At 38.6% G+C, this 27,264-nt stretch overlaps 1 protein-coding gene across 1 annotated transcript in view; it reads right to left on the minus strand.

Annotated features, from left to right (window-relative positions):
* Window positions 1-27,264, minus strand: part of LOC149250193 (ARM repeat superfamily protein) — a 289,306-nt gene that overhangs the window by 81,387 nt on the left and 180,655 nt on the right. Inside the window, exons 17-19 of the mRNA XM_089458935.1 lie at window positions 8,180-8,353; window positions 7,785-8,009; window positions 7,167-7,644 (exon numbers count right to left, since the gene is read on the minus strand). Of these exons, the coding sequence (XP_089315061.1) occupies window positions 7,167-7,644; window positions 7,785-8,009; window positions 8,180-8,353 (877 nt within the window). The remainder of the gene's footprint in view (window positions 1-7,166; window positions 7,645-7,784; window positions 8,010-8,179; window positions 8,354-27,264) is intronic.

Raw genomic sequence — 27,264 nt, forward strand, 5'->3', positions numbered from 1 at the left:
AAGAATTGATTTATGGTTTCCCCACATTGGGGTTTGTCCCTGGCTAGTGCCACATCTTGTGTCCTCTTGTCTTGGCTTGTCTTCTGCGATTTATGTTTATGTTCTATCTGCAGTTTACTTTAATGCTAATGTGATTGCTAATCAAGAAAAGATATGGAGCTAACTGTGAAAATTGAAATAAATTACTCTAAGCATAGAACATACCTAAAATTAGCATGGTATCAGAGCTAAGGTGAATGCAATGCCCAAGAAAGAGCGAAAGAGCAATCACCGAAGACAGTTGGGAAAGGAAAAAAGGATCAATGGATTCCTCATCCCTCTTCAAATTCACCAAGGGTGAAGTCGAAGCAGAGAATATTATCAGAATGGCGCAGCAGAAGTTTCTGATGGCCTACCTAAAGATCACTTCAATGGGAAGTCCGGATCTAAGGGTGGAAGGAAAGGCAGATGCCTTGGTTGCAATAAGTTCGGCCATTATGCGAATGAGTGTCTGAATGGCAGAGACACATCTCTTGATGAATATAACAATCATTCCAGGGACATCTTCAATGATCAAAGGAATGACAGGTAATGCAGGTCATCAAGGAAATGGCCGACTCTTCAAAGAAAGCAAGGAACCCCAGGTATGAAGAATCAAATGTTGTTTTTGATAAGATAAAGAAGCGTTATCTTGTATTGGCCCTCTCCTTCAGATTCTTTGGGAATCTGGCTTATTGATCGTAGTGCTTCAAGGCACCTCATCAGATAGAAGGGTGCTCTCTCGAATTTGGTAGAGACGGAAACAACTATGGGATTATACTTGGAGTCGTTGCCACCTATCCCGTAAAGGGTGTAGGGAATGTTACCCCTCAATTGAATGACGGTAACTCTATTCATTTACAAGAATCTCTTTTATGTACCTAATCGCAAGAAGAACCTAGAGTCCATCTCGAAAATGGAAGTCAAAGGTTTCAGGGTGGCATTCATCGATGGAAAGGTACATGTTAAAAAATAGAACTTTCAAAGATTCTTTTTCTCATGGGTTCAGGGTTGGCAATTTGTATCAAGTTGCGGGATGGTCCATTGGGGATCATGTCAATTGACATATCGCATCTATAACACCAGAGGTCTACCTATGGAGCCTTACCCGATGTGAGTCAAATGATGATAGTGATGCCTGAATTCAAGAAGAGCATGAAGGTACATGTCTGAGATGTACCGAAGGAAAATCTTATAAGGGGATCATTCCCCTCATGCAACAGGTCTACAGGTTTGAAACAACCCGAGGAGTTTGAGATTCATGATCGGGAATCTCATGTATATAGGTGGAAGAAAGCCCTCTATGGCTTGAAGCAAAACACCCCGAGCATAGTATGAGAGGATTGATAGTTGTCTGATGAAGCTGAGATTCACTAGGAGTGAAACTGATCCAAACCATTACCCGAAGGTTGTCGATGATAGACCTCTCATACCAGCACCTTATGAGGACGACCTATTTCTGACAGGTGCAGACCCTCTCATTTGCAGAAGTAAGAGGGAGTTGGATTCCAAATGTGGAATGATAAACTACAAGCCGGTGACTACCTCGAGGATCTTAACTTTTAGAAGTTATATGGTAGTGATGTCGGACCAGATTTGGGAAATGCCTCTGAGTTTCATAAACTCATTCGCGTTGATGTTCTTGGTGAACTTCCGTCCGGACATATGTTTTGCAATTAGTATGGTGAGCTCATATTTGGTTGAGCCTCACTGGATTGGTGCCAAGAATCTTCTGAGATATCTTCGGGGCACAATCTCTCATGGATTGAGATACACTATCGAAAATATGAAATTGAATGATTATTCGAATGCTGACTGGGCAAACAGTGTGGAGGATCACTAGAGCACTTCTTAGTGCTGGTTCTCTTTGGATTCTGCTTCGATATCATGGATGAGCAGGAAGTAGAAGTCGGTTGCTATAACCACCGTCGAGCCCGAATACATAGCTACGAGTATGATCTCGTGTGAAGCTGCATGGTTGCAGAAGCTCTTAAGTGAGTTGTTTGTACACATGATGAATACCACTGTGATTCTCTGTGACAACCAAAGTGGGGATTCGATTATTGAGGAGTCCTGTATTCGATGATTTCTCCAGCATATAGACATCAGATACTGCCTAATCTAGGATGTGGTAGGTCGGTGAGTGAGGAGGCTCCATCGCATTGACACTGATGTACAAGTCGCAGACATTTTGTCAAAGCCCCGAGGAAAGGTAAAATCTGTGACTTTCCCGAACGACTTGGAATCGTTGAGAGACCTTCTTATAAGGGTCCTGCATGTTGCATGCATTTAGCTCTGGGAGCTCTGGGGTGTTTGGGGTACTTACAGGAGCAACATACGACCACAAGGCGACCCACCCTCCCCTGGTGGTGTGCTATGAACAGGATGATTAGTTCTTCTATGGGCTGGGATGATTAGTTCTCCTGTGGCAACTGTGGAACAAGATGATTAGTTCTTTTGTGGGTCGGGATGATTAGTTCTCCGGTGGCAAATGTGGAACAGGATGATTAGTTCTCCTGTGGGTCGGGATGATTACTTCTCTCGTGGCCACTGTGGAACAGGATGATTAGTTCTCTTGTGGGCCAGGATGATTTGTTCTCCATGGCGACTATGGAATAGGATTATTAGTTCTCCTGTGGGCCAAGATGATTTGTTCTCCGTGGCAACTGTGGAATAGGATGATTAGTTCTCCTGTGGGCTAGGATGATTAGTTCTCCGTGGCATCCACTGATAGGATGATTCGTTCTCCTGTGGACAGGATGATTAGTTCTCCTGTCGAGGCATCCTACCCATGCAGTCTGGGACTCATGGGAAGTACCTCTCCTCTGATCAATGAGCAGGGAAATGAGAATAGGGACCATAGTAGTACTATCGATGGACGCATCATTGTATCTACCGTACTCCCTATGTTAGGATGACCTCCATTGACCTGAGATCAGTATGAGTGGTTTGAGACGCTCTCTTGTGACATTGGTCTGGGATCAGTACGAGTGGTTTGAGACACTCTCTTGTGACATTGATCTGGGATCAATGAAATTGATCTGGGATTAGTATGAGTGGTTTGAGACACTCTCTTGTGATATTGATATGGGATCAATAACACTGACTTCGGGTCAGTAAGAGTGATGTGACACACTCTCTTCAGATGAAACTGACTTCGAGTCAGTAGAGAATGGTATGAGACATTCTCGATCAATTCTTCTTCTTCATGGTTCAGCAGAGCAGAGCTCAGCAGATCAGAGCAGAGCAGAGCTCAACAGATCAGAGCAGAGCAGTGCAGGGCACTGATGGCAGAGATAGTACAGTTGGACATATGGATCAACAGATGGAGTTCTCCCTAGTTGAGAAGGAGTGTTAAAATTCGCAACTAAGGCCAAACTCCATGTGGGTCATCTTATTTATGGCAGCTGATATTTTTCTCGGATCCCTCTCATCGAGAGGTGTAGGATTGATCTAAAGATCATCCGATTTCAATAAGTATTCATGGAGTTATGAATTTATTTGTGTTACAAGACAATTCGTCAAGGTCGGCAAACAACCAAATAAACCCCTCATGTGCTCAACGTTTTAGTATAAATAGACGTGGCCTTCAAGTCATTTCAACACACTTGGGATCTCTTCCTCTCTCTACTTGTCTTTGGGTTTTAGTAGGAGGAAAGATCCTAAGGAATAATGCCGCCCTGATCCAGAGGGAAGAAAACCGGAACTGCCGAAAAAGCCGGAACTGCCAGAAAAGCCGGAAATGACGGAAAAGCCGAAACTGCCAAAAAAGCCGAGACTGCCGGGAACAGCCGGAACTACCGAAACAGCCGAAGCATCTATCTCCGAAGGAGAGCAGCGTGCAAGGGACAGCTAACTAACATTAGGACAGTTGTATGGTACTTAGCAGCAAATACACCAAGCATGCAATGTTACAGCTAGCATGTAAGGGACAACTAGCATGCAACAACAAGCATGCTAGGGACAACAAGCAAGCAAGGTGCAACCAACACATAGGTCAGGATGGCAACATGGTGCAACAATGGCACATAATGCAGTACAATGATGGGTACAGTCATGATTAATGAAGCGTAATGAGATGCAGCATAGTGATGATGGGTGCAGCATGGTGTAGCGCGGTGAGGTGCAACATGATGACGAAATGCAGCACAACGATAGGTGAAGGAGTCACCTTGGAGAATTAGTTGAAGCAGCACGTCTTCAACTGATCTCATGTATCATCTTGTTAGAGATGATCTATGCTCTTATCTAGATAAGTCAAAGTGTTGACTTTTGTTGTAAACGTACTATCTCTCTCTCTCTCTTTCTGTTGAACTATTGAAGAACATATAAGAAGAATTGATCAAGGGTTTCCCCACATTGGGGTTTGTCCCTGGCTAGCGCCACATCTTGTGTCCTCTTGTCTTGGCTTGTCTTCTGCGATTTATGTTTAAGTTCTATCTGCAGTTTACTTTAATGCTAATGTGATTGCTAATCTGGAAAAGATATGGAGCTAACTGTCAAAATTGAAATAAATTGCTCTAAGCATAGAACATACCTAGAATTAACACAAGTTCATCCGAAAATTTCAACAAATTTGGACCAATGGATCTTCAAGGCCTTGGGCCTAGGGTTTGTTCTCTAAACGCTAGTTTCCTCATTATTTTACATCTACAGTAATTTTTATTTTATAATAGTGATATAAGTGCTCTAAAACACATCTAATTGGTCAAAAATACTCTTAAATTGCAAAATTTGCATTTTCTTAAAATTTGGCCACTTGAGCCTCAAGGATCTAGCTTAGAGCTAAAATTTTACTTGATGGAATTTTCTATGTAAATCACTAAATCAAATCTAAAATTTTCTAAATAATTCGCCTAAAAGGCTCAAAAACTAAAATTTTCAGTTTTGGCAAATTCTTCCTCATTTTGGGCTTGAAGTGGCACTTGTTGTAGCATCATTAACTCACTGATTTGCTGATTTCTTTACTGTTGTAAAAAGTTACTTTGGATCTGATATGCCACTGAATACTACGTCCTAAAGTGGGCTACAGTCATAAATTAACATTGGCTAATCATTGGAAAAAAAATTGTTTCATATGCTTGGTAAATTTCATGGTCTAAAGTCATTTTCTTACTGTTGTCATAAGACTAATAAGTGTTGAATTTCCTGAAGTGTTACTGTTGATTTGGGATATTTAATATCTAACATTTGCTTGTCTTGTTTTAAGTTACAAGAACTTCTGAATTTTACACTTAAGACACTCATACACTCGAGTTCTAGATTGTTAATCTTTGGTATTTGAAATCTAATTGGCATTGTGATAAGAACATCTTGAATAATTTTATTGGCATCGTGAAATCATTGGCTAATTGACAATTGGATAATCTATTCTAAGTATCTTGTGGATTGATTCATTGACACTTGTTCCTTAAGCACTTGTCTTGTTTTAAGATTGTCTTCTAATTATTGTTAAGTACTATTGTCATAAAGAGTAATCATAACTTAAGTACTTAAACACTTAAACAATCTTAACTCAAGTAACTTCACTCATAATCATTGCATAAGCATTCTAGTCTTAGCTTTGCACTTAATAACTTACCTCCAAGCATAAGCTTGGTTGATAGACTCCTAGGACAACCCTCTCTCATCTAGCTTGAGGGATTCAACCCTTCTTAGTGGTTAACACAGTGACCTTGCAGTCGTCAAAGCCACAATCTCTGCAATGTCAGAGGCATTGGGTGGTTGGAACACACGGGGAGGTATTGTTAATTAGGCCACTTCCTGCTTCCCGTTGGCTTCCATCTCACAACCTACTTTGAAGATTGTTTCTAAAAACAGTTAAGGGAAAGGTTCAACTTAAATTAGGCATTTAATCTAAAATTAACCAACATCCTCGCATTTCACCTAAATCATAAGAGTTGCATCTTCATATAAGTTAGTTCATCATATAAGCAGCAATTGTCCATCCGGTTACTTGGCTATAATTTATAATAAGCAAGACATTTTGACTCCATCAGGGACTGGTCTTAATATTAAATCAAATCAAATCCTTAATATTGCTAAATTCTACCAACTAGATAGGCCGTTCAACTGTGTCTCCCAAACAAGTTGGTTTCCTCCACCTCATTTCCATAGGGACTACCCCCCATAGCCTGTTGTTAGGAAATAGCCAGAACAGAGTGGATGGGGATCAGAGTGACAGCAGTCGCCCTGAGCAGTTGTTGTAGTGTCTGTATAGTCCGAGCGACAACAATTGATAAGAATGATGATGTTACTACGAGCCTGCTAACTGTATACTTGTTTGCATTGACTGGTCACAAGACTTTGACATTTCATTTAATTAACTGCTATACTAATTCTACTATTATTACTTATTTTCGTTACAAGAATCTTTTCCTAACTAATTGTAGTTCATGTAAACTATATCCATGCCCTATTTTGTCAATATTGTATAAAGGAGCGCAACTCAACCAAGTTCCTAAATTTTACCTTCTTCTGAAATGGCTTCTGAAGTGGCCATTAATTTGAAACAACAGTAGTGTAAAATGTGTTGTATTTAGAGGCAGTCAGCCTGACAACCAAGTCATTATTACAGTCCTGTTGATTAAGTCTCATATGTGAGAGACATGAGCTGATAACTTATCCTTTTGACTAATATCAAAATAACAAAGACAATTAATCTACGTTCATTGTGTGATTGTTGCTATGTAATGCTATATCATTGTTGATATTTCATATAAATATTATACTGAATAAGAATGCAACCTTTACTATTTATTGTTAATGATGAAAACCCTACAACACACCTTGTTCCCTCCCTTTTCCCCTTCATTATTGACCTTTAAGATCTTATAGCACACCAAGCTCCCTCTTTTTAGGCTCCAAAGAAAGGACAATGCGTGTGCATGTCCAAGCATGTGCATTTACAAATCCTTTTGAGAAAAAGAGGGACAGTGCTTCTGCTCTCTATTTTTAAAGGGTCATGCATGTGAAATGGTGAGTGCATGTGTGTGTATGAAAGAGGGAGGGAGGGAGAGAGAGAGAGATGACTATCCATCCACTTAATATATTATATATCACACAAGAACAGACATTCACACACACCCCTTATGTATTTACAAACAAGCGCAAAAGTCATGCATCTATGTGAAGTAAATCATGCTTACCAACTAGCTTAATCTCTGATTCCAGCGTCAACCCTGGCTCAGAAGAATTGTCGGCTAAATATGCCAATGATTCAGCCCATTTTAAAAATCCATTGCCAGGATCCATTCCATCCTTTTGTTCTAACAAAACCTTCTGCACTGAACTCGGGGAGCATAAATAGCATGCTGCAATAACGAGGAGAAGTGGTTTCCCAAGTGGAACAGACCTACTCTTCAGTTGATTGAAACGTGAATGTGATGCCTGTGCAAAACGGATTACTAGTGCAGTTCTTGTGCCTTCACTTTCAAATGAAAATTTTGGAACATGAAGAAGAGAATGAGCAAGAAAACATGCACGCCATGTTGCAGCAGAATATGCCAATTCTATTGCTGAGCTTATGAATGTGGCAATGCCTTCAACAATAGAACGTGGTGCAACAGGTGGGGCTGGCGGTGGTGGAACAGCTGCCATTATGAAATTTTTTAGCTCGCACCTTTCCTGCATCCAAAACATGTCAATCATTATCACTTCAAAAAACAAGTGTAGTGTTAGGGTATTTGTAGGCTGTATGTTGTAACCAAAGGGAAAAAAAACTCAAGTGGCACATAAAATCATGATTAAATTAAGTTCATGCCTACATTTAAAATAATAGCTTCATGAATTGCTTCAAATACAGCTAGATCCTCATCTTCTTCCCATGCACTCCATTCAGCTATCAAATCTGCCCAAACTTGTAAAAGTGCTTCAATCTTATGTGTTGTCACTAATTCTGGTTCATTGGCATACTTCAAAATTGAACATATTAGTACAGATGCTTCATTTAAACACGAGGGAGGAGGTAGCACTTCACAAACATTCCCTTCCTGCTCCAGTGAAAAAATGTGATATGTCAAAAGCTGTTCATCTCTAAGGAAGAAAATGCCATAGCAGCTCCTAAGACCAGAATAACATGTAGATTCACATCTCCATAAGCATTTGAAATACTCATCTTTATCAGACCAAACTTGTTATATCATTAAAATGGCAACGTTACCTCTACATGAGAAAGCCATGCCCGTTGTAAAAGATCAGCAAATGTATCTGCAACTGAAACACAACCAGAATTCCACTCCTCTAAGGATATACTTCCATTCCCATTTTCATCTGGTTCTGCACTGTCCCAACAGCGAGCCATTGCAACTAATGCTGAAAATCCCAACTCCACCACCTACAGATGAGAAGATTTGAGTCAACAAAGAAAAGAGAGGAGCAGCAACATTGTCAGCTCCTGTGGATGCAGATTTCCTAACTGTTTTCAATAGGGCAAAGACAATATGAGAATTTTGTTTTTGAACAAAATTCAACATCTGCAACTTACATAAAGGACAGGAGACATACCAATGTGACAAAAATATTAAGAAAAAAGTAAAGGAACACCATTTTAGTGTTTGACCACTGATATAATGAAAATTCCTTGGAAGATCCTGATGATAGGAAGTGCAAAACTAGATCATATGGTGCCAAAATGGACTCGAAATCAAGTTAGATGAATATCTACTAGATAAGGATTAAATTAGTTATGTACCAGAATGACCAAGTCATCTTATGTAACTTCAGTTAGCCTATTTGGCAGATAATGAATATTAAATATATAATACCTTCACAAGGGATTGTTCCAGCAACAATAATTCAATCCAATAATACATTTTTGCTTTGATTTGGAAATGCTTCATATAATACTTCAGAGAAGTAATATTTGACCAGGATTTAAAGTGGTACAACACATTGACAACAGGCATATCAGGAAAATCCTGGCCTACATAAACTAAAATTAGCTAGCATATGAGCCTGGCACCCACAGGGAGCGAATGTACAAATACCTTTTAACCACACCAAACTTCCTACATGAACATTAATTGCATTCTCATCTTTCTGAATTTTAGCAAGGGATTTGTCAAAAGCTGAGTTAGACAAACTTAGGGTTTTAAATGCAATTGAAAATATGTTATATTTGTTCTGGCATAATTTTGACAGCCATCTCTGCAATATTAAAAGTAATCAAAGAATAGGCTACAATTCTACCATAAGTTACAATATCCATTTTGATAGAATTGTAGCCCTGGGTTTACATAACAAAAGATCAACTTGGTGTAGTTACTAGTGACTGTTACCCACCCATGTGCATAACCCCTAGGGGAAAAAATTTCTACTATTGTTTCAGCTTGCCAGCCGGCATCCCTATCATGATCCACAGACAGCCAGCCTCAGACACTTCCCATCCACCCTCTAGTCAGTGCATTTATCCATCCAGCTTGCTCATCTGCTGAAGGTGGGTCATCTATTGCGAGGAACATTAAACATTTCTGTATTCAAGTCCTTTTATTTTGTTGATTGCTGGTAGCATCGGATCTGCTCTAGCCTTAAAATTTGAAGGACAGGCTAAGGCACATGAGATCTCCAAGACCCAGAAATCGTTTTGAGAAATTCCACCCGGATGAGAAGTTATTAAAATAATTAATATTTTTAATGGGTTCTTCAGTTTAAACTAGGGAAAATAAAAATATTAATGGGTATTAATAAAAATAAAGGTGAGAAGCTTCTAAGAGACAAGAATCAAGTCTATTTTAATCTTAGCCGTTGATTAGGGACTTAATCTCGGTCGTTGATTCGTCAATAGGAAAAGTATAAGAGAAGACTTGAGGATCATTTGGAGACACACCGGCAGATACTCAGTATCTCAAGGAAAATCGATTCTCAAGTCGAGGAGATCAATTTCAGAGGGAGAGTTGCAGGGTGGAGGAAGAGGAGGGCATCAGCGACAGGCAGTGGCTGAAGAGGAGGTGACGCAAGGACAGTGGGAGATAGCGCAAAGAGAGACGCAGTCCAAAGGAGAAACGCAGAGCTTACGCAAGCTAACGCAAAGGGACACGGAGCCACTCAGAGCCACGCTGGGCCATGCAGAGTGACGCAAGGGAGACGCAAAAGTGGGATCAGGGTCTCCAAAGTGTCAGAAGGTCTCAAAGGGAAAGTCTCAAGTGTTTTCTTTCAGTTTCTCTGTAAAATCATTCCTTGTAAAAGCAATTGTTGTTGAAGATTAATAAAGCCATCATCTAATGCACTGGTTTTCCCACATTGGTTTTTTCCGGGGACAATTGTCCAAAAATAATTGTCTTGATGTGATTGGTTCTTGTGCATGTATTTTTCTCTGGGTAATTGTGTGATAACTGCAGTGGAATTTATTTTAATAATTGCCAAAGGGATTTCGTAAATAACTTATTGTGAATAATAAGTAGGTGAAATAAATCAGTTGTTACAGTAGTAGAATTTCAGTTTAGAAATTTTCACATGGTATCAAAGCAGAGATCCGGCAACATGAGAGGAAAATCGATTATGGGTCAAGAGCATGAAGCAGAGGCATCCACTCAAGGGGACGCGCAGATTTCTAGAAGAATGCACAAGGGACATAAATTACGATTATTCTATGTTAGCTTCCAGATTGGAAGAAGAAGTCGTTTGCTCAGCAAGCTCTGCCTCCTCAGAGGTTTGGTATATAGACAGTGGAGCTTCCTGGCATATGACAAGAGTCCGAGAATGTTTTTCAGATTATCAGGAAGAAAGAATGAATTTTCAGATCACCATGGGGAATAAGGCAAAGTGAACTCCATTAGAAAGAGGTACTATAGTTTTTCAAACCGAAGCAGGAGAGCGGCTTCGAGCAACCAATGTGCTGCATGTGCCAAGATTGGGGATGAACTTCCTTTCCGTATCTCAACTTCAAAACAAGGGATATGACGTTTTCTTCACTAAGGAGAAAGTATATGTCAAACATCCGAGTCGGAAAAAGAAGGCCCAAATTAGAATCAGAAGTAACAGGTTGTACAGGTTGTAGCTAGAATCACTAATGGCACTGATTGGTAGTGTTGACCACTACTGGCCAACTTCCCATGCAGTACACCCTCTTTTCTTGGCAGAAAGGGGTAGCACCTGAACGACGTGTCCGTGCCAGCCTACAGTCATCAGCAGCTTGATCATTTCAATTGTAAATCCAGTCTGCATGTATGAATTGTAAATAATCTAAGCAGATCAGAGTCGTGTATGTAAAATTGCCTAGGTGGACCTAACTTTCTATGATAATCTATGTCCCGGAAGGTTTTTCGTCTCACCGATCCATGGATCGGCAGAGTTTTCCTTCAAACCTGACCCCAAAGCCGGGATGGATTTTGTCATTAGAACTTTAGGAGAATCCTAGTGTGTTAAATCTGCTAGATTATAGTTGTGTAGCAGAACTGGGTGATTTATGAGGGTCTGTGTTAAGTGGGCTTGTCCCCTTGAGATGTAAGTTGTAAAAGTCATGATGTAATGTGTCTTGAGGGTCGAAAAATGTTTTAAATCCCCTCGTGAGTCCTAAATCCTAGGTCCTAGGTGATGTTTCCAAAGGTTTTGGTTCAATGATCCATTTAAAAAATGAAATAAAATAATAAAATAAATAAAAAACTAAGAAATTTTAAAATTTTAAAAATGAAATAAATAAAAAAATAATAAATAAAAAATTTAAAAATTTAAAAATTTTAAAAATAATAATAAAATAATAAATAATAAAAAAAAATTTAAAAGAAAATTTTTAAAAATTTAAAAAATAATAATAAAAAATTAATTGAATAAATCGACGGATGAGATCAAGAGATGTCTTGATCCTCATCAACGATCGAGATCATTTCTACATGGATCATTTGAACTAGCCGTTGGGATCATTTCCTTTATATAGAGTCTTAGGTGGTCATTTCAGATTCAATTCGATCTGTGAGTCTAAGACTGAAGAACCTCTCTTGTAAATCTGTTTCTGGTTAATAAAAGAAGACTTTGGGGTCCATATCTTGTTGGTGTTACTCTCTTAAAATGCTGTGAGATTGTTTCATTTTTTGCATATGTTATTTTCAGCCGTTGATAATAGCTTTTTGTAGAGTATTGTGAGCACAGGTATCTTGTTCACTGGCTGGGGTTTGGGTGCTGTTAGGGTTTCTGAAGTAATGGCAGGTATCTCCATTACTTCCTGAGATCTAGCAGCATTTTTGCCCTCTTTATTGACAGTTGTTTTGAGCTGTGCAGAAAACATCATTGAAGGAAATTTTGTGGGCGTTCGGGGAAGTTCTCGGCTGAACCAGCCAACTCCCGCAAGCATTTTGTGTTGAGCCCAGTTGGATTTGATCCTGGGTCTATCATTTGGTTTATTTTTTCTAATTTGCATGAGAGATTTTCTGAAGTTCTTCACAGTGAAAATCTGAAATCTTTATTTCTTTAAAAATATTCCTGTGCTCATTGCTAAATCTGGCTGTTAAGGGGCCAAATCTGTACATTAAATTAGCTGATCTAGGGTTTTAAACTTATGCTTTTCACAGTTTTTTTTATTAGGGTTTCAATTTTTTGGTTTATACAGATTTAAATCTAGGGTTTTGTTTTTGTGTACAGGGTTTTCATCAAGATCAGATTTTCAGGAGTTCGCGGCTGCCCAGATTATAGAAATCCTCTGCTTAAAATCGTGGCCATCTTTCACTGCTTTTTCTCCCCACCAATACTTGCGGGTCAATTGAAAAATAAGTCTCAGATTTATCAAGTGTCGGCTATTTACCCTTAGCTTTCAGTACGTCTCACACAGTTTGATCTGAGATTGAAGGTTATGTGCTGATCTACCATCATGTTCAGAGAGCCACCAATGTGAAATCCTTGCGTAGGAGGTTCGGAAAACATTTAATTACTTGCTATTTTCACCATCGGGATCTTCTTGCGTGTGGCTATCGTTGGAAATAGAGTGCACGCCCGCAAAGCTTTAGATTTTTTTTTAATCGCTGTCAAGACAAATACGGGCTTTGTATTCATATTTTCCGACACCATCGCACCTGCAAATGCACAAAGAAAAATTCTTCGACTCACACACTGCATCAAGGTCCCTGTAACATCCGAGCTCTGTCGAGTTTCCTTTCAGAATTTCTGCAGGTTTTTCTCGGCCCGCATTGTCTCTTCAGAATTTACGCAGGTAAGATCTCGTCATTTGGCTTTATGTTTCATCCTTAGGGTCGATTCAAAGCAACCATCGATCACTGCATCCAGCATCGTGCCCATTTCTCAACGACGGAACAGGTAAATCGAATTTTTATTGTGCATATTCTCTGCGTGGTTAAGTCTGCGGCTAGGGAAAAGTTGTTCCAGGTTCCACTTTCACTGCGTTTCGATTTTCTCTGTCACGTAGTTGAGGGTTAGGGTATTATTTTTAAGACAATATGCATTGATATCCTTCCTGCAGTTAGTATCAGGTAAATGAATCGGTGTTTTATGGTCATCTGTTCAGGGTCGCGCTCCTTCCTCCGGCGGCTGAGACGTCATAGTTTCAGCGTTTATTCTGGTCTTTCGATATGTTCCCTTTTACGTAGTTTTAATATTTTTGTTTTAGATTCGTTTTAGGGTTTGATTTAGGCTAGCGTAGATTTTATTTTTAATTAGATTTCAATTCGTTTTATTTTAGTAGCGTATTTAGATTTTAGTCTTTTTTAAATAGTTTCATATAAATTCATAAAAAATCAAATAAAAAATGCGACTTTGTCTTTTTAGACCTAGGCTTTAGTTTGATTAACTTAGTTTTTATTTTTATTTTTTAGATTTAATTTTAATGTTTTAGCTTTAGTTTAAAATTTGCATAGTTTTGTTTAGATGTAAAATACTTTTTTAATATTTAGTCCTTAGATTAAATTTTAATTAGTCTTTAGGTTAGATTTTAATTTATTTTTAAGTTTAGTTTAGGATTAAGCTTAGTTTTAGAATAGATTTTAAGTTTTAAATTTTTAGATTTTAAATTTTTATTTTTTATAACATTGAAAAATAAAAAAAAATTAAAAATTAAAAAAAAAAAAAAAAGATTTAAAAAATTTCGAAAAAAGTATAAAAAAATTTTGTGGAAAATTCTCTTCGTCAGATCCAGTCATTTTCGGGAATTGTCGTATCTTTCATGCTGAGATCTAAACTTTCAAGTCGAGATGCGAAATTGATATCTGGTTAATGATTTACGATTCTCGTGGTGTTTTAAGGCATTTATCTTTTCAAAATTTTCAGTTGCCTGATATTGTTTTGATCATGTGATTTCGCTGATACCTTTTGATGACAAATGATTGCTGTTCACGGTTCATCTTTCTTATCATTTAAAAAGTGATCATCTTAACCATAATCTCTTAAGGCACTGGTCTGCTCAATTAATCAAATCACTTTAGTGCTTTTTATATCGTATCTCGTGTCTCCCGACCAACTGGTTGACAGTTGGGCTCATCATCTCACAGGGACTACCCCCCTTAGCCACGAGAGACAGGCTTAAACGGAGGGATCGGGGATCAGAGTGACAGCCCCCGGTCTGAGCGTTGTCGTGTCAATCTGCGCGACAACATTTTTTGGCGCCATTGCCGGGGACACTTTTTCTCGGTGTTTCAAACGGCAAATCATTTTTCTCATTTCTTATCTCTTCATCTGGCCCGGCAACGCCAACATTTTTTGGCGCCGTTGCCGGGGACGAAGTTTTCCTGTTCCTGGAGTTTCATCGACATTCATCTTCTCATCTCTCATCTCTCAGTTGAGCTGGCAGATTCAATATTTTTGGCATCTTTTCATCCCATATCAGCAGCATCTCTTGGGTTTGTTTCTTGTTTGGGTGGCGACTCCATTTTCTCATTTTTCCCAGACAAGAAGCCTTCCTCATATCTGCTTGTGATTCCTTTTTGGATCTTAGAATCAGATTCATTGTTCAAGTGGCGACTCCACTTCTTTCATCTCTTGATTTTCTTGAGCAAAGAGCTAGTTCTATCATCCATCTGATCCCTTATTGTTCATCATGGATTATTCATTTAGACCATGTCGTTTTACTCACCGTCTTCATGATTTTCCGGAGGAGGCCATTCCTAAATTACCTATTTTTTCAGATGGTGATCCAATCGCTGCTAAAAGGCATCTAGGCTTGTTTATTCGCATCATGATCATATATTGCAGACCCCCTCAGTTTCATCATGATGATATCAAAATGCGTCTATTTGTCCTTTCTTTAGAAGATGATGCTTTGAATTGGTTTAACAATTTTCCTAAGGATTCTTTCACTTCTTTGGTTGATATTATCAATGCTTTTGAAAATAGATATGGTTATCCAAACAGCTTGCCTTCTTCCGAAAATGTGCAACAGAATGAAAGCAATTTGATAAAAGGTCCAGCTGACAGTGAAAGATCCCAAGACGATTCTTCACATCGGAATGTGTCATCCACCGGAAATATTGCAAATCAAGTTCATGGAAGTGAAAAATCAAGGACAAATGACAATGAAAGGGAAGAGCAAAAGCAAATTTTACGAGATCTAATGATGCTGGTAAGAAATATGGAAATCAACCAAACTAATTATGTCAATGATGTGAAAACTTTATGCACCCACCTGGAAAAGCGTAATAGGGAGATTGAGGTCACGCAAAGTCACCATGCTAAAGAAATTGAGGCCATGAAGACTAATCATGAAACAAAAATTAGAATCATGCAAAGCAAGATGTCAGTCTTAGAGGAAAATATGGTGACCATGAAAGCTGATCATGATAAGGAAATTGACTCTATGCAAAACAAGTTATTAACTATGGATGAGGAAATGACTATCATGACGTTCAATCATAATAATCAGTTGGCTGACATGCAAGCGAATCATAAAGAAGAAAAAAAAATTATGCAGCATTGCTTGATGGACATAAAGGAAGAGAATGTTAAAGTAATAAAAGACATGCAGGAGCACCATGCCAGACAAATCAGTGCTATAAAGGTTGAACACTCTAGTCAGATGGATGCCATTAAAATACAAGTTCAAAGGTTTCAGCAATTGGCAGAGGATAAGAGAAACCAGCAAACATCAACAGATCAGGAGCCTTCTCATGTGCTGCAACAAGCTCCATCTTATTATGAGGAGGTTATTGATTCGATTGAAAGATGGTTAATTGAAGGTGATCCGGACAGACTTAAGAATGATAAAGATCAGATGCAGGCTCAAGACAGACATGTCACGCATATCTTACATACTTCATCTGATAGTTTTGAAACCGAAAGTACCAGATCGTCAGTAATTCAACCTGCCAGAAAGAAAAAGCGTAAGAGAAAGAAGATAAGAAGAAGATTTGATGCATCAGACGGCCGTGAGCAGCTTGATTTTCGGATAGGAAAGAGTCCTACCATATGCAAAATTGGACATAGCACATCCGACAAGCAGCCGACAGATTTGCCTGAAAGCAGGCAAATGCTCAGTATGCACTATATTGAACACATCTGATGCCGTAGGGCATCCTTTGTATCATATTTCTAACCCTACTCCTTGTTTTTTCCGCATTTTCGTTTCTGCTTTAGATAGTTAATAAATGAAGAGCTTTTATCTTTCTTGTGCTTAATGTATATGATGATTTTTGGATGGACGCTACTTATATTTTGTTGTGTGTTGTATGGATGCAGATTCTGGATTCTCACATTCCTACAGAGCAGCAACGTGTCCCCAAGTAGAGCCAGATGTTGACCACTACTGGCCAACTTCCCATGCAGTACACCCTCTTTTCTTGGCAGAAAGGGGTAGCACCTGAACGACGTGTCCGTGCCAGCCTACAGTCATCAGCAACTTGATCATTTCAATTGTAAATCCAGTCTGCATGTATGAATTGTAAATAATCTAAGCAGATCAGAGTCGTGTATGTAAAATTGCCTAGGTGGACCTAACTTTCTATGATAATCTATGTCCCGGAAGGTTTTTCGTCTCACCGATCCATGGATCGGCAGAGTTTTCCTTCAAACCTGACCCCAAAGCCGGGATGGATTTTGTCATTAGAACTTTAGGAGAATCCTAGTGTGTTAAATCTGCTAGATTATAGTTGTGTCGCAGAACTGGGTGATTTATGAGGGTCTGTGTTAAGTGGGCTTGTCCCCTTGAGATGTAAGTTGTAAAAGTCATGATGTAATGTGTCTTGAGGGTCGAAAAATGTTTTAAATCCCCTCGTGAGTCCTAAGTCCTAGGTCCTAGGTGATGTTTCCAAAGGTTTTGGTTCGATGATCCATTTAAAAAATGAAATAAAATAATAAAATAAATAAATAACTAAGAAATTTTAAAATTTTAAAAATGAAATAAATAAAAAAATAATAAAAAAATTTAAAAATTTTAAAAATAATAATAAAATAATAAATAATAAAAAAAATTTAAAAAGAAAATTTTTAAAAATTTAAAAAAATAATAATAAAAAATTAATTGAATAAATCGACGGATGAGATCAAGAGATGTCTTGATCCTCATCAACGGTCGAGATCATTTCTACATGGATCATTCGAACTATCCGTTGGGATCATTTCCTTTATATAGAGTCTTAGGTGGTCATTTCAGATTCAATTCGATCTGTGAGTCTAAGACTGAAGAAGCTCTCTTGTAAATCTGTTTCTAGTTAATAAAAGAAGACTTTGGGGTCCATATCTTGCTGGTGTTACTCTCTTAAAATGCTGTGAGATTGTTTCATTTTCTGCATATGTTATTTTCAGCGGTTGATAATAGCTTTTTGTAGAGTATTGTGAGCACAGGTATCTTGTTCACTGGCTGGGGTTTGGGTGCTGTTAGGGTTTCTGAAGTAATGGCAGGTATCTCCATTACTTCCTGAGATCTAGCAGCATTTTTGCCCTCTTTATTGACAGTTGTTCTGAGCTGTGCAGAAAACATCATTGAAGGAAATTTTGTGGGCGTTCGGGGAAGTTCTCGGCTGAACCAGCCAACTCCCGCAAGCATTTTGTGTTGAGCCCAGTTGGATTTGATCCTGGTTCTATCATTCGGTTTATTTTTTCTAATTTGCATGAGAGATTTTCTGAAGTTCTTCACAGTGAAAATCTGAAATCTTTATTTCTTTAAAATATTCCTGTGCTCATTGCTAAATCTGGCTGTTAATGGGCCAAATCTGTACATTAAATTAGCTGATCTAGGGTTTTAAACTTATGCTTTTCACAGTTTTTTTTATTAGGGTTTCAATTTTTTGGTTTATACAGATTTAAATCTAGGGTTTTGTTTTTGTGTACAGGGTTTTCATCAAGATCAGATTTTCAGGAGTTCGCAGCTGCCCAGATTATAGAAATCCCCTGCTTAAAATCGTGGCCATCTTTCACTGCTTTTCCTCCCCACCAATACTTGCGGGTTAATTGAAAAATAAGTCTCAGATTTATCAAGTGTCGGCTATTTACCCTTAGTTTTCAGTACGTCTCACACAGTTTAATCTGAGATTGAAGGTTATGTGTTGATCTACCATCATGTTCAGAGAGCCACTAATGTGAAATCCTTGCGTAGGAGGTTCGGAAAACATTTAATTACTTGCTATTTTTACCATCGGGATCTTCTTGCGTGTGGCTATCGTTGGAAATCGAGTGCACGCCCGCAAAGCTTTATATTTTTTTTTAATCGCTGTCAAGACAGATACGGGCTTTGTATTCATATTTTCCGGCACCATCGCACCTGCAAATGCACAAAGAAAAATTCTTCGACTCACGCACTGCATCAAGGTCCCTGTAACATCCGAGCTCTGTCGGGTTTCCTTTCAGAATTTCTGCAGGTTTTTCTCGGCCCGCATTGTCTCTTCAGAATTTACGCAGGTAAGATCTCGTCATTTGGCTTTATGTTTCATCCTTAGGGTCGATTCAAAGCAACCATCGATCACTGCATCCAGCATCGTGCCCATTTCTCAACGACGGAACAGGTAAATCGAATTTTTATTGTGCATATTCTCTGCGTGGTTAAGTCTGCGGCTAGGGAAAAGTTGTTCCAGGTTCCACTTTCACTGCGTTTCGATTTTCTCTGTCACGTAGTTGAGGGTTAGGGTATTATTTTTAAGACAATATGCATTGATATCCTTCCTGCAGTTAGTATCAGGTAAATGAATCGATGTTTTATGGTCATCTGTTCAGGGTCGCGCTCCTTCCTCCGGCGGCTGAGACGTCATAGTTTCAGCGTTTATTCTGGTCTTTCGATATGTTCCCTTTTACGTAGTTTTAATATTTTGTTTTAGATTCGTTTTAGGGTTTGATTTAGGCTAGCGTAGATTTTATTTTTAATTAGATTTCAATTCGTTTTATTTTAGTAGCGTATTTAGATTTTAGTCTTTTTTAAATAGTTTCATATAAATTCATAAAAAATCAAATAAAAAATGCGACTTTGTCTTTTTAGACCTAGGCTTTAGTTTGATTAACTTAGTTTTTATTTTTATTTTTTAGATTTAATGATTTTAGATTTTTAGTTTTAGATTTGTATTTTAATGTTTTAGCTTTAGTTTAAAATTTGCATAGTTTTGTTTAGATGTAAAATACTTTTTTAATATTTAGTCCTTAGATTAAATTTTAATTAGTCTTTAGGTTAGATTTTAATTTATTTTTAAGTTTAGTTTAGGATTAAGCTTAGTTTTAGAATAGATTTTAAGTTTTAAATTTTTATATTTTAAATTTTTATTTTTTATAACATTGAAAAATTAAAAAAAATTTAAAAAAAAAAAAAAATTTAAAAAAAAAGATTTAAAAAATTTCGAAAAAAGTATAAAAAAATTTTGTGGAAAATTCTCTTCGTCAGATCCAGTCATTTTCGGGAATTGTCGTATCTTTCATGCTGAGATCTAAACTTTCAAGTCGAGATGCGAAATTGATATCTGGTTAATGATTTACGATTCTCGTGGTGTTTTAAGACATTTATCTTTTCAAAATTTTCAGTTGCCGGATATCGTTTTGGTCATGTGATTTCGCTGATACCTTTTGATGACAAATGATTGCTGTTCACGGTTCATCTTTCTTATCATTTAACAAGTGATCATCTTAACCATAATCTCTTAAGGCACTGGTCTGCTCAATTAATCAAATCATTTTAGTGCTTTTTATATCGTATCTCGTGTCTCCCGACCAACTGGTTGACAGTTGGGCTCATCATCTCACAGGGACTACCCCCCTTAGCCGCGGGAGACAGGCTTAAACGGAGGGATCGGGGATCAGAGTGACAGCCCCCGGTCTGAGCGTTGTCGTGTCAATCTGCGCGACAACAGGTAGTAATGGAGACAAAGATTTGAATGAACTATGGCAAAGGAGGATGGGACACTTACACCATGGGGCTCTGAGAATTCTCAGGAAAACAGTATCAAGAGTTCCAGAACTAAGTACTGAACGAGATGATGTATGCAGAGGATGCGCTCTGGGCAAGTATGCCAAAGCAGCGTTTTCCAGAAGTAACAATAGGGCTAAGAGTGTGCTAAGATTGATACACTCACATTTGCAGACCAAAGTCCACAAAAGCTCTTAGTGGTGGCAAATACTTCATCACCTTCATCGATGACCATTCCAAGAAGACTTGGATCTACTTTCTGAAAACCAAGGATGAGGTTTTCAGTCGATTCAAAGAGTTCAAGGCTCTAGTGGAGAATCTGACAAGAAAGAAATAAAAGTGTTGTGCTCAGACAATGGTGGAGAGTATGTTGACAAGGAATTCCTTGATTTTTGCGTTAAAGAAAAAAGAGAGTGGACAGCTCCGTACAATCTGGAGCGGAATGGAGTAACAAAAAGGAAAAAAAGACTATTGTGGAAGCAGCTAAGGCAATGTTGTATGATCAGGATATGCCTAAATTCCTGTAGGCAAAAGCATGCAGCACGGCAGTTTATGTACAGAACATGACTCCTCATAGGGCATTGGGCAAAATCATTCTGGAGAAGGCCTTCACCGGGAAGACACCTAAAGTCAGTCATTTCAGGATATTTGGGAGTTTAGCATATTGTCGTATTCCTGAAGAGAAGAGAAAGAAATTGGATCAAACTGGTGACAAAGGATATCTTGTGGGATATAGCAAGAATGCTAAGGCATATAGAGTCTATCTTCTAGGGGGTAGGAAGGGATGTAAAGTTCATGGAGGATAGAGCTTTCAGGAAATCCCGAGAAATGCCTTCCGATGAGCAATCGAAAGACGAGCCGTTGGTCAAACCACTTCAACCAGCGGAAACTAGTACTAGAAATTCTCCTGAAGACATCTTCAGAACAGGAGGAATCTCAAGAAGAGGAAGAGCTGATAGATGTGCCTACTACTAGTGGAAGAACGAGTCAGGAACTCTGACAGATACAATGGGATGCAGAAGACTTCATTGGTGCACCTAGGAATAGTAAAAGGGAGCAAAGACAGCCAAACATATACCAGGCCTTAGTAGCTCAAGTTGGGGAACCTTCTAGTTTTCAAGAGGTCCTTCATCATCAAGTATGGGTGGATGTTATGGTGGAGGAATACAACTCTATAATGGTCAATGATGTCCGGGAAGTGGTACCTGCGCCTCCAGACAAATCAGTGGTAGGTTCGAGATGGATCTACAAGGTCAAATACGCTACAGATGGCAATGTGGAGAAATAAAAAGCCAGGTTTGTGGCTAAGGGGTATGCTCAGAAGAAAGGGATAGACTGCGAAGAAACCTTCACCCCAGTAGCCAGGTATACTTCTATTAGAACCGTGATATCTCTTGCAGCACAGATGGGGTGGGAGATTCATCAAATGGATGTCAAGATGGCATTCTTGAACGGGGTAATAGAAGAGGAAGTATACATTGAACAACCATAAGGTTTTGAGACACATGAGAAGTAATCTCATGTATGCAGATTAAAGAAAGCCTTGTATGGGCTTAAAAAGGCACCTAGGGCATGGTAAGGTCGAATTGATGGCTACTTGCAGAAGATGGGGTTCGTCAAGAGTGACGCAAACCCTAATCTCTACTATCTGGTCATAGAGAATGAGCCTCTAATCCTAGTGTTCTATGTGGATGATCTCTTCCTGATAGGATCATCCAGGCTCATCAAAGACTACAAGAAGAACCTAGCCATAGAATTCGACATGAAGGATTTAGGACAGATGCATTATTTCCTGGGGTTGGAAGTTTGGCAGCAGAAGGGTGAGATCTTCCTTGGTAAAGGGAGATATGCTACAGAAATCTTGAAGAGATTCAAGATGCAGGACTGTAGACCTATGGCTACTCCAATGATCACCCACTGGAAGAAGATTGACACATCAGAAGATAAAGACGTTGATCCAACCTTGTACAGGCAGCGTATAGGGTCCCTGATGTATCTGTTCAATACAAGGCCATACATTTGTTATGCTGTCAACACCCTCAGTGAGTTCATGATGGAACCTAAGAGGGCGCACTGGGCAGCAGCCAAACAAGTTCTCAGGTATATGCAAGGAACAGTGGAGCATGGACCAGTGTTACTTGGGAGCGGGAGCGAAAGCGGGGAGCAGGAACGAAAACAGGAGCAGGAGCGACATTTTCAGAAGCTCCCGGTTTGGGAGCGAATCCCGGAGCGTTTATATATATACATATATATATATATATACATATATATATATATATATACATATATATATATATATACATATATATATATATATATATTTTATTTTTTATATTTTGATATATATATATATATGTCAACAAAAACATGTAGAATAATGAATTAGATATAAAAAACATAAAAAAACATAGATTGAACCATATAACAACAATCATCTAGAAGTTATAATCTTCATCAACCACGTCCACAAGTCAGTAACATAGTAACATACAACATATTGAGTCTCATGATTCATCAATCTTAAAGTTTCAAGCTTTCAAAATTCAATATAAAATATTTATCATCATTTATCACCAAAGTTGTACTTGTAAGCTAAGTGTAACCATTACAACAAATAATATCTAACATGAAATGAAATGTTATAAAATGAAATGAAATGAAACAACTTTCAACTTTCATGAAGCATCATATTCATAATTCATTACTAATGAGTTATAATTGCCAACTTCAAACTTAAATTGTCATATATTGTTTAAAAAAATATCATAATAAATATGAAAGAGACAATAGATATAAAAACTACTAGAAACTAGAAAAGAGAAGTAAATCTATTATCTATTTATTATGCTTGGGCCTTGCCACCACGAGAAATGTCTAATTTTTTAGTCTTGTTCGAAAATCAGGATCTTTGTCATTAATATCACCCTCTAAGCATTAATATCCAGAGGTATCTTTGTCATTACCTCTATATCTATATAGGGATCTTTGTCATTAATATCACCCTCTAAGCATTAACGTAAGATAGAAAAAGCATAGCATGTCAAGTCAAAATTTTGTTTGAGTGATGCGTACATTTTTAGGAGGGTCATGATAAAGGAGTTCAACAACCAATGTCACTAACATCAAGGTACATAGAGAGATTGGTGCTCTTGATTAAATACGAGTTCCATACCCTAATACATGACAAAATTCAATGGAAACGTTGCAATCCCCCAATCCTAAAATCTTGAAAAACTGATAAGTCTGCTAGATTTTGAATGAAATCTAAAATTCTACTTTCTCCATATGAAATCCAATGAGGCCGGAACCACTCTCAAACATCTTGAGTTATTTCATAGTAATGTTAAAAATTTAAGTAAAAGGATGACTTTTACTTTAAAAATTTAACATTACCATGAATAACATATCAATACTAGGGCCATAGACTTGATAATTAAGCTGCCCCACTCAAATTATTTGTTTCTTTAAAAAAAAATTGCATTTGGAACATTACTACCAAAAAAATTTGCAAAAAAGGAAAAACGCTCCCGAAAAGGCAGGGAACGAAAAAAAATTTAGGGAGTGCGCTCCCGAGTCGGTCCCGCCTGGAGCGCGGATTGGGAGCGGGATCGGGGGGCGCTCCCCCGCAACGCTAGCATGGACTATTGTACGCCAAAGGCAATGACATCAGGCTGAGTGGGTTCACTGATGCGGATTGGGCTGGAAGTTCAGTAAATCGAAAAAGTACCACTGGGTATTGTTTCAACATTGGATCAGGAATGACCTCCTGGGGCAGTAGGAAACAGAAATTTGTGGCTCTAAGCTCAGCTGAAGCAAAAATATACGGCAACTAGCACAGCTTCGTGCGAAGCCATATGGCTTAGGAAATTGCTTGTGAATCTACTCAGGAGAAAGATGAAAGCAACCAGGATCATGTGTGAGTAGCAGAAATGGATAAGTGTTAGGAGTTACAGTGCAGCAGTTAGCAGTGGCAGTGCTATGGGCAGCATGATGCAGCATGTTGAGAGGAGCTGTAGTATAGGTGCAGCAGTAGCAGTGGCAATGTCATGGGCAGCGATTCAGGGGATGTGAGGAAGCAGGCCAAGCATCAGCATAGGTACCGATGCAGAAAATCAGTGTGATGTTTCTATAGTGAAACATTTCTAAAGCCCATTCTTCGCTAAGAGGGAGTGTTGATTTTTGGTAGCATCGGATGTGTTGTAGCCTTGAAATTTGGAGAAGAGGCTAAGGCACATGAGATCTCCAAGACCCAAAAATCATTTTTAGAAATTCCACCCGGATGAGGAGTTATTAAAACAATTAATATTTTTAATGGGTTCCTAAGTCTAAACTTAGGAAAATAAAAATATTAATGGGTATTAATAAAGATAAGGGTGAGAAGCTTCTAAGAGATGAGGATCAAGTCTATTTTAATCTTAGTCGTTGATTAGGGACTTAATCTCGGCTGTTGATTTGTCAACATGAAAAGTATAAGAGAAGACTTGATGATCATTTGGAGACACACCGGCATATACTCAGTATCTCAAGGAAAATTGATTCTCAAATAGAGGAGATTGATTTCAGAGGGAGAGTTGCAGGGTGGAAGAAGAGGAGGGCATCAGCAGCAGGCTGTGATTGAAGAGGAGGTGACACAGGGACAGTGGGAGATAGCGCAGAGAGAGACGCAATCCAGAGGAGAGACGCAGATCTTACGCAAGCTGACGCAGAGGGACGCAAAGCCACTCAGAGCCACGCTGGGCCACGCAGAGTGACACAAAAGTGGGAGCAGGGTCTCCAAAGTGTTAGAAGGTCTCAAAGGGAAAGTCTCAGGTGTTTTCTTTAAGTTTCTCTGTAAAAGCAGTCCTTGTAAAAGCAATTGTTGTTGAAGATTAATAAAGCCCTCATCTGCTGCACCAGTTTTCCCACATTGGTTTTTTCCAGGGACAATTGTCCAAAAATCACTATGTTGATGTGATTGGTTCTTGTGCATGTATTTTTCTCTAGGTATTTGTGTGATATCTGCAATAGAATTTATTTTAATATTTGCTGAAGGGATTTCGTAAATAACTTATTATGAATAATAAGTAGGTGAAATAAATCAACTACTGCAGCAGTAGAGTTTCAGTTTAGAAAATTTGACACATTTAATGTTTTATGTCCATTCCAATATGGATTACAAGTTGAATTGGACGATAGACTGTTATTGGTTGTACACTTGTTCCCTTGATTCACCTTGGTGGTGATTACTTGCTCCTAGTCCAGTGTGACCATCTTAGAGGCCTTCTTTTTCACTGTCTAGGAGGGGCACAAATAGGAGGCTCCAATAATGGTAGTTTCCCATGATTTCCATACATAACCTTTTTCATCGTTCCCTTGTACCATTGTCCCATCTTTTGACTGGTTGTTGTCAATCACTCGTGCTGGTTCACTATTGACCTTGTCCCATGAGAAAAGGGGTTTTATATACCCAAGGTTGATGCAGTTGTAAAAAAAGAAAGAGCATGAGCCAAATGTTAAATGCAAAAGAATGGCAAGGGATGTAAAGCAAGAAAAAGCCAAAATATAACCCCAGCTTTAACACTTGTTATACTTCCACTCGTCCCCAATAGTACCCATGCATATGATGTCCATCAAAGTAAAAGGAACTCCCTTTGAACATCCTAGCCCCAATGAAGCGATAAATAACCCATCACAAAAAGGGATTATCTCATGGTTACATGATAATCAATGAAGCTTGTTCAGAAAGCCATCTAAAGAAAAGAAAAAATGCAAGTATAGTGGCTTAGAAAAATAAAGGCAAGAAAGGTAACTCAGACATTTCTAAGCACTCCCTCTACAACAACACTAATGGACAAATAGGTTGATATATCCTAGCATAAGACTGTGACTCCACTCATGAAGTAAACCCCAAATCATAACACCTCCCACCTCTATCTTCTGAAAGGGACAACCTAGGAATTGTTCCTCCCCTTAAAATTGGAAGCACTTAATAGGGCCTTTTAATAACCCTCCCACAACTAAGCATGGTAACTTGTTTACAAATTATAAGCTAGGAAGACATTTGAAGATGATGTTTGTGGGAAAATGCCATTAACTTTGAATAGGGCTTGTTGAGGCAAAAACTAACAAGTCTTGTAGAGGGGTGCTTTACAAGGCAAGCACTAGAGTAAGTGACAACAATGAGGTGTGGCCCACTGTCACCATTGCCACTACTCCCTACTATTTATGGACTTTCAACAATGGGAAGCTTCTAGATAAATAGGTCACCTATGAGAGATGTTCTAGGCTTAGAGGTTTAAGGTGGCACAATAGGTTCCTAAAGGATGGCTCCACTTAGGTACAAGGCTTAACCAATGAGAATAGCATAATTCAAATTCTTTTAAAGAGATCAAGCTAGGGTAAGCTAGACCTAGGGTTAGAAAAACAGCATGCAAAATGGAATATCATAAGGTCAAGGTGTCAATAAAAATGTTTCCAACAATGAATATTAACAAGCCAATGGCATATGAAACCTTGAAGAAGTCCTCAATTTGAAGCTTAACCAAACTGAGTTTTTCCTAGGGCAAAATAGCTAGGGCAAGAGAAATCAAGGTGAAAATGGATGAATTAGCCACCAAGTGTTGGAAAATATAACTATGTTCACTCTTTAATAATGTACTTGAGTTGATCTTACAACCGGAATGACGGGAAAACTGGTGCGTTGGGATTTTGGCGAGCTTCGTTTTGAGCTTGCCTTACTTCATGGCGTCTTCGGAGGGGGTTCCGCCCCCTCTTACTCTGGATGTTGTTGTTGCCTTCCAATCCATGGTGGCCTCCCTCCTGAAGCGTCTCTGTCCTGCATCTTCCGCCCCCTCCAAATTCGTTAAGAAGAACATTGACGTTATGGAAGTCTCCCTCCTGGATGGTGCCAGGAAAACCTCCTTGGTGTATTTTGAAAGAGCTCTTATCGAGAAATTTACTGGTATGTGGCCTTCTCCCAAGTCTATGGAGACTTGGATAAAGAAAACTTGGACTCC

The sequence above is a fragment of the Pinus tabuliformis genome, chromosome 7 (genome assembly GCF_031772625.1).
Source record: "Pinus tabuliformis cultivar Carrire ecotype Pingquan chromosome 7, CPIR1, whole genome shotgun sequence".
Lineage (NCBI taxonomy): Eukaryota > Viridiplantae > Streptophyta > Pinopsida > Pinales > Pinaceae > Pinus > Pinus tabuliformis.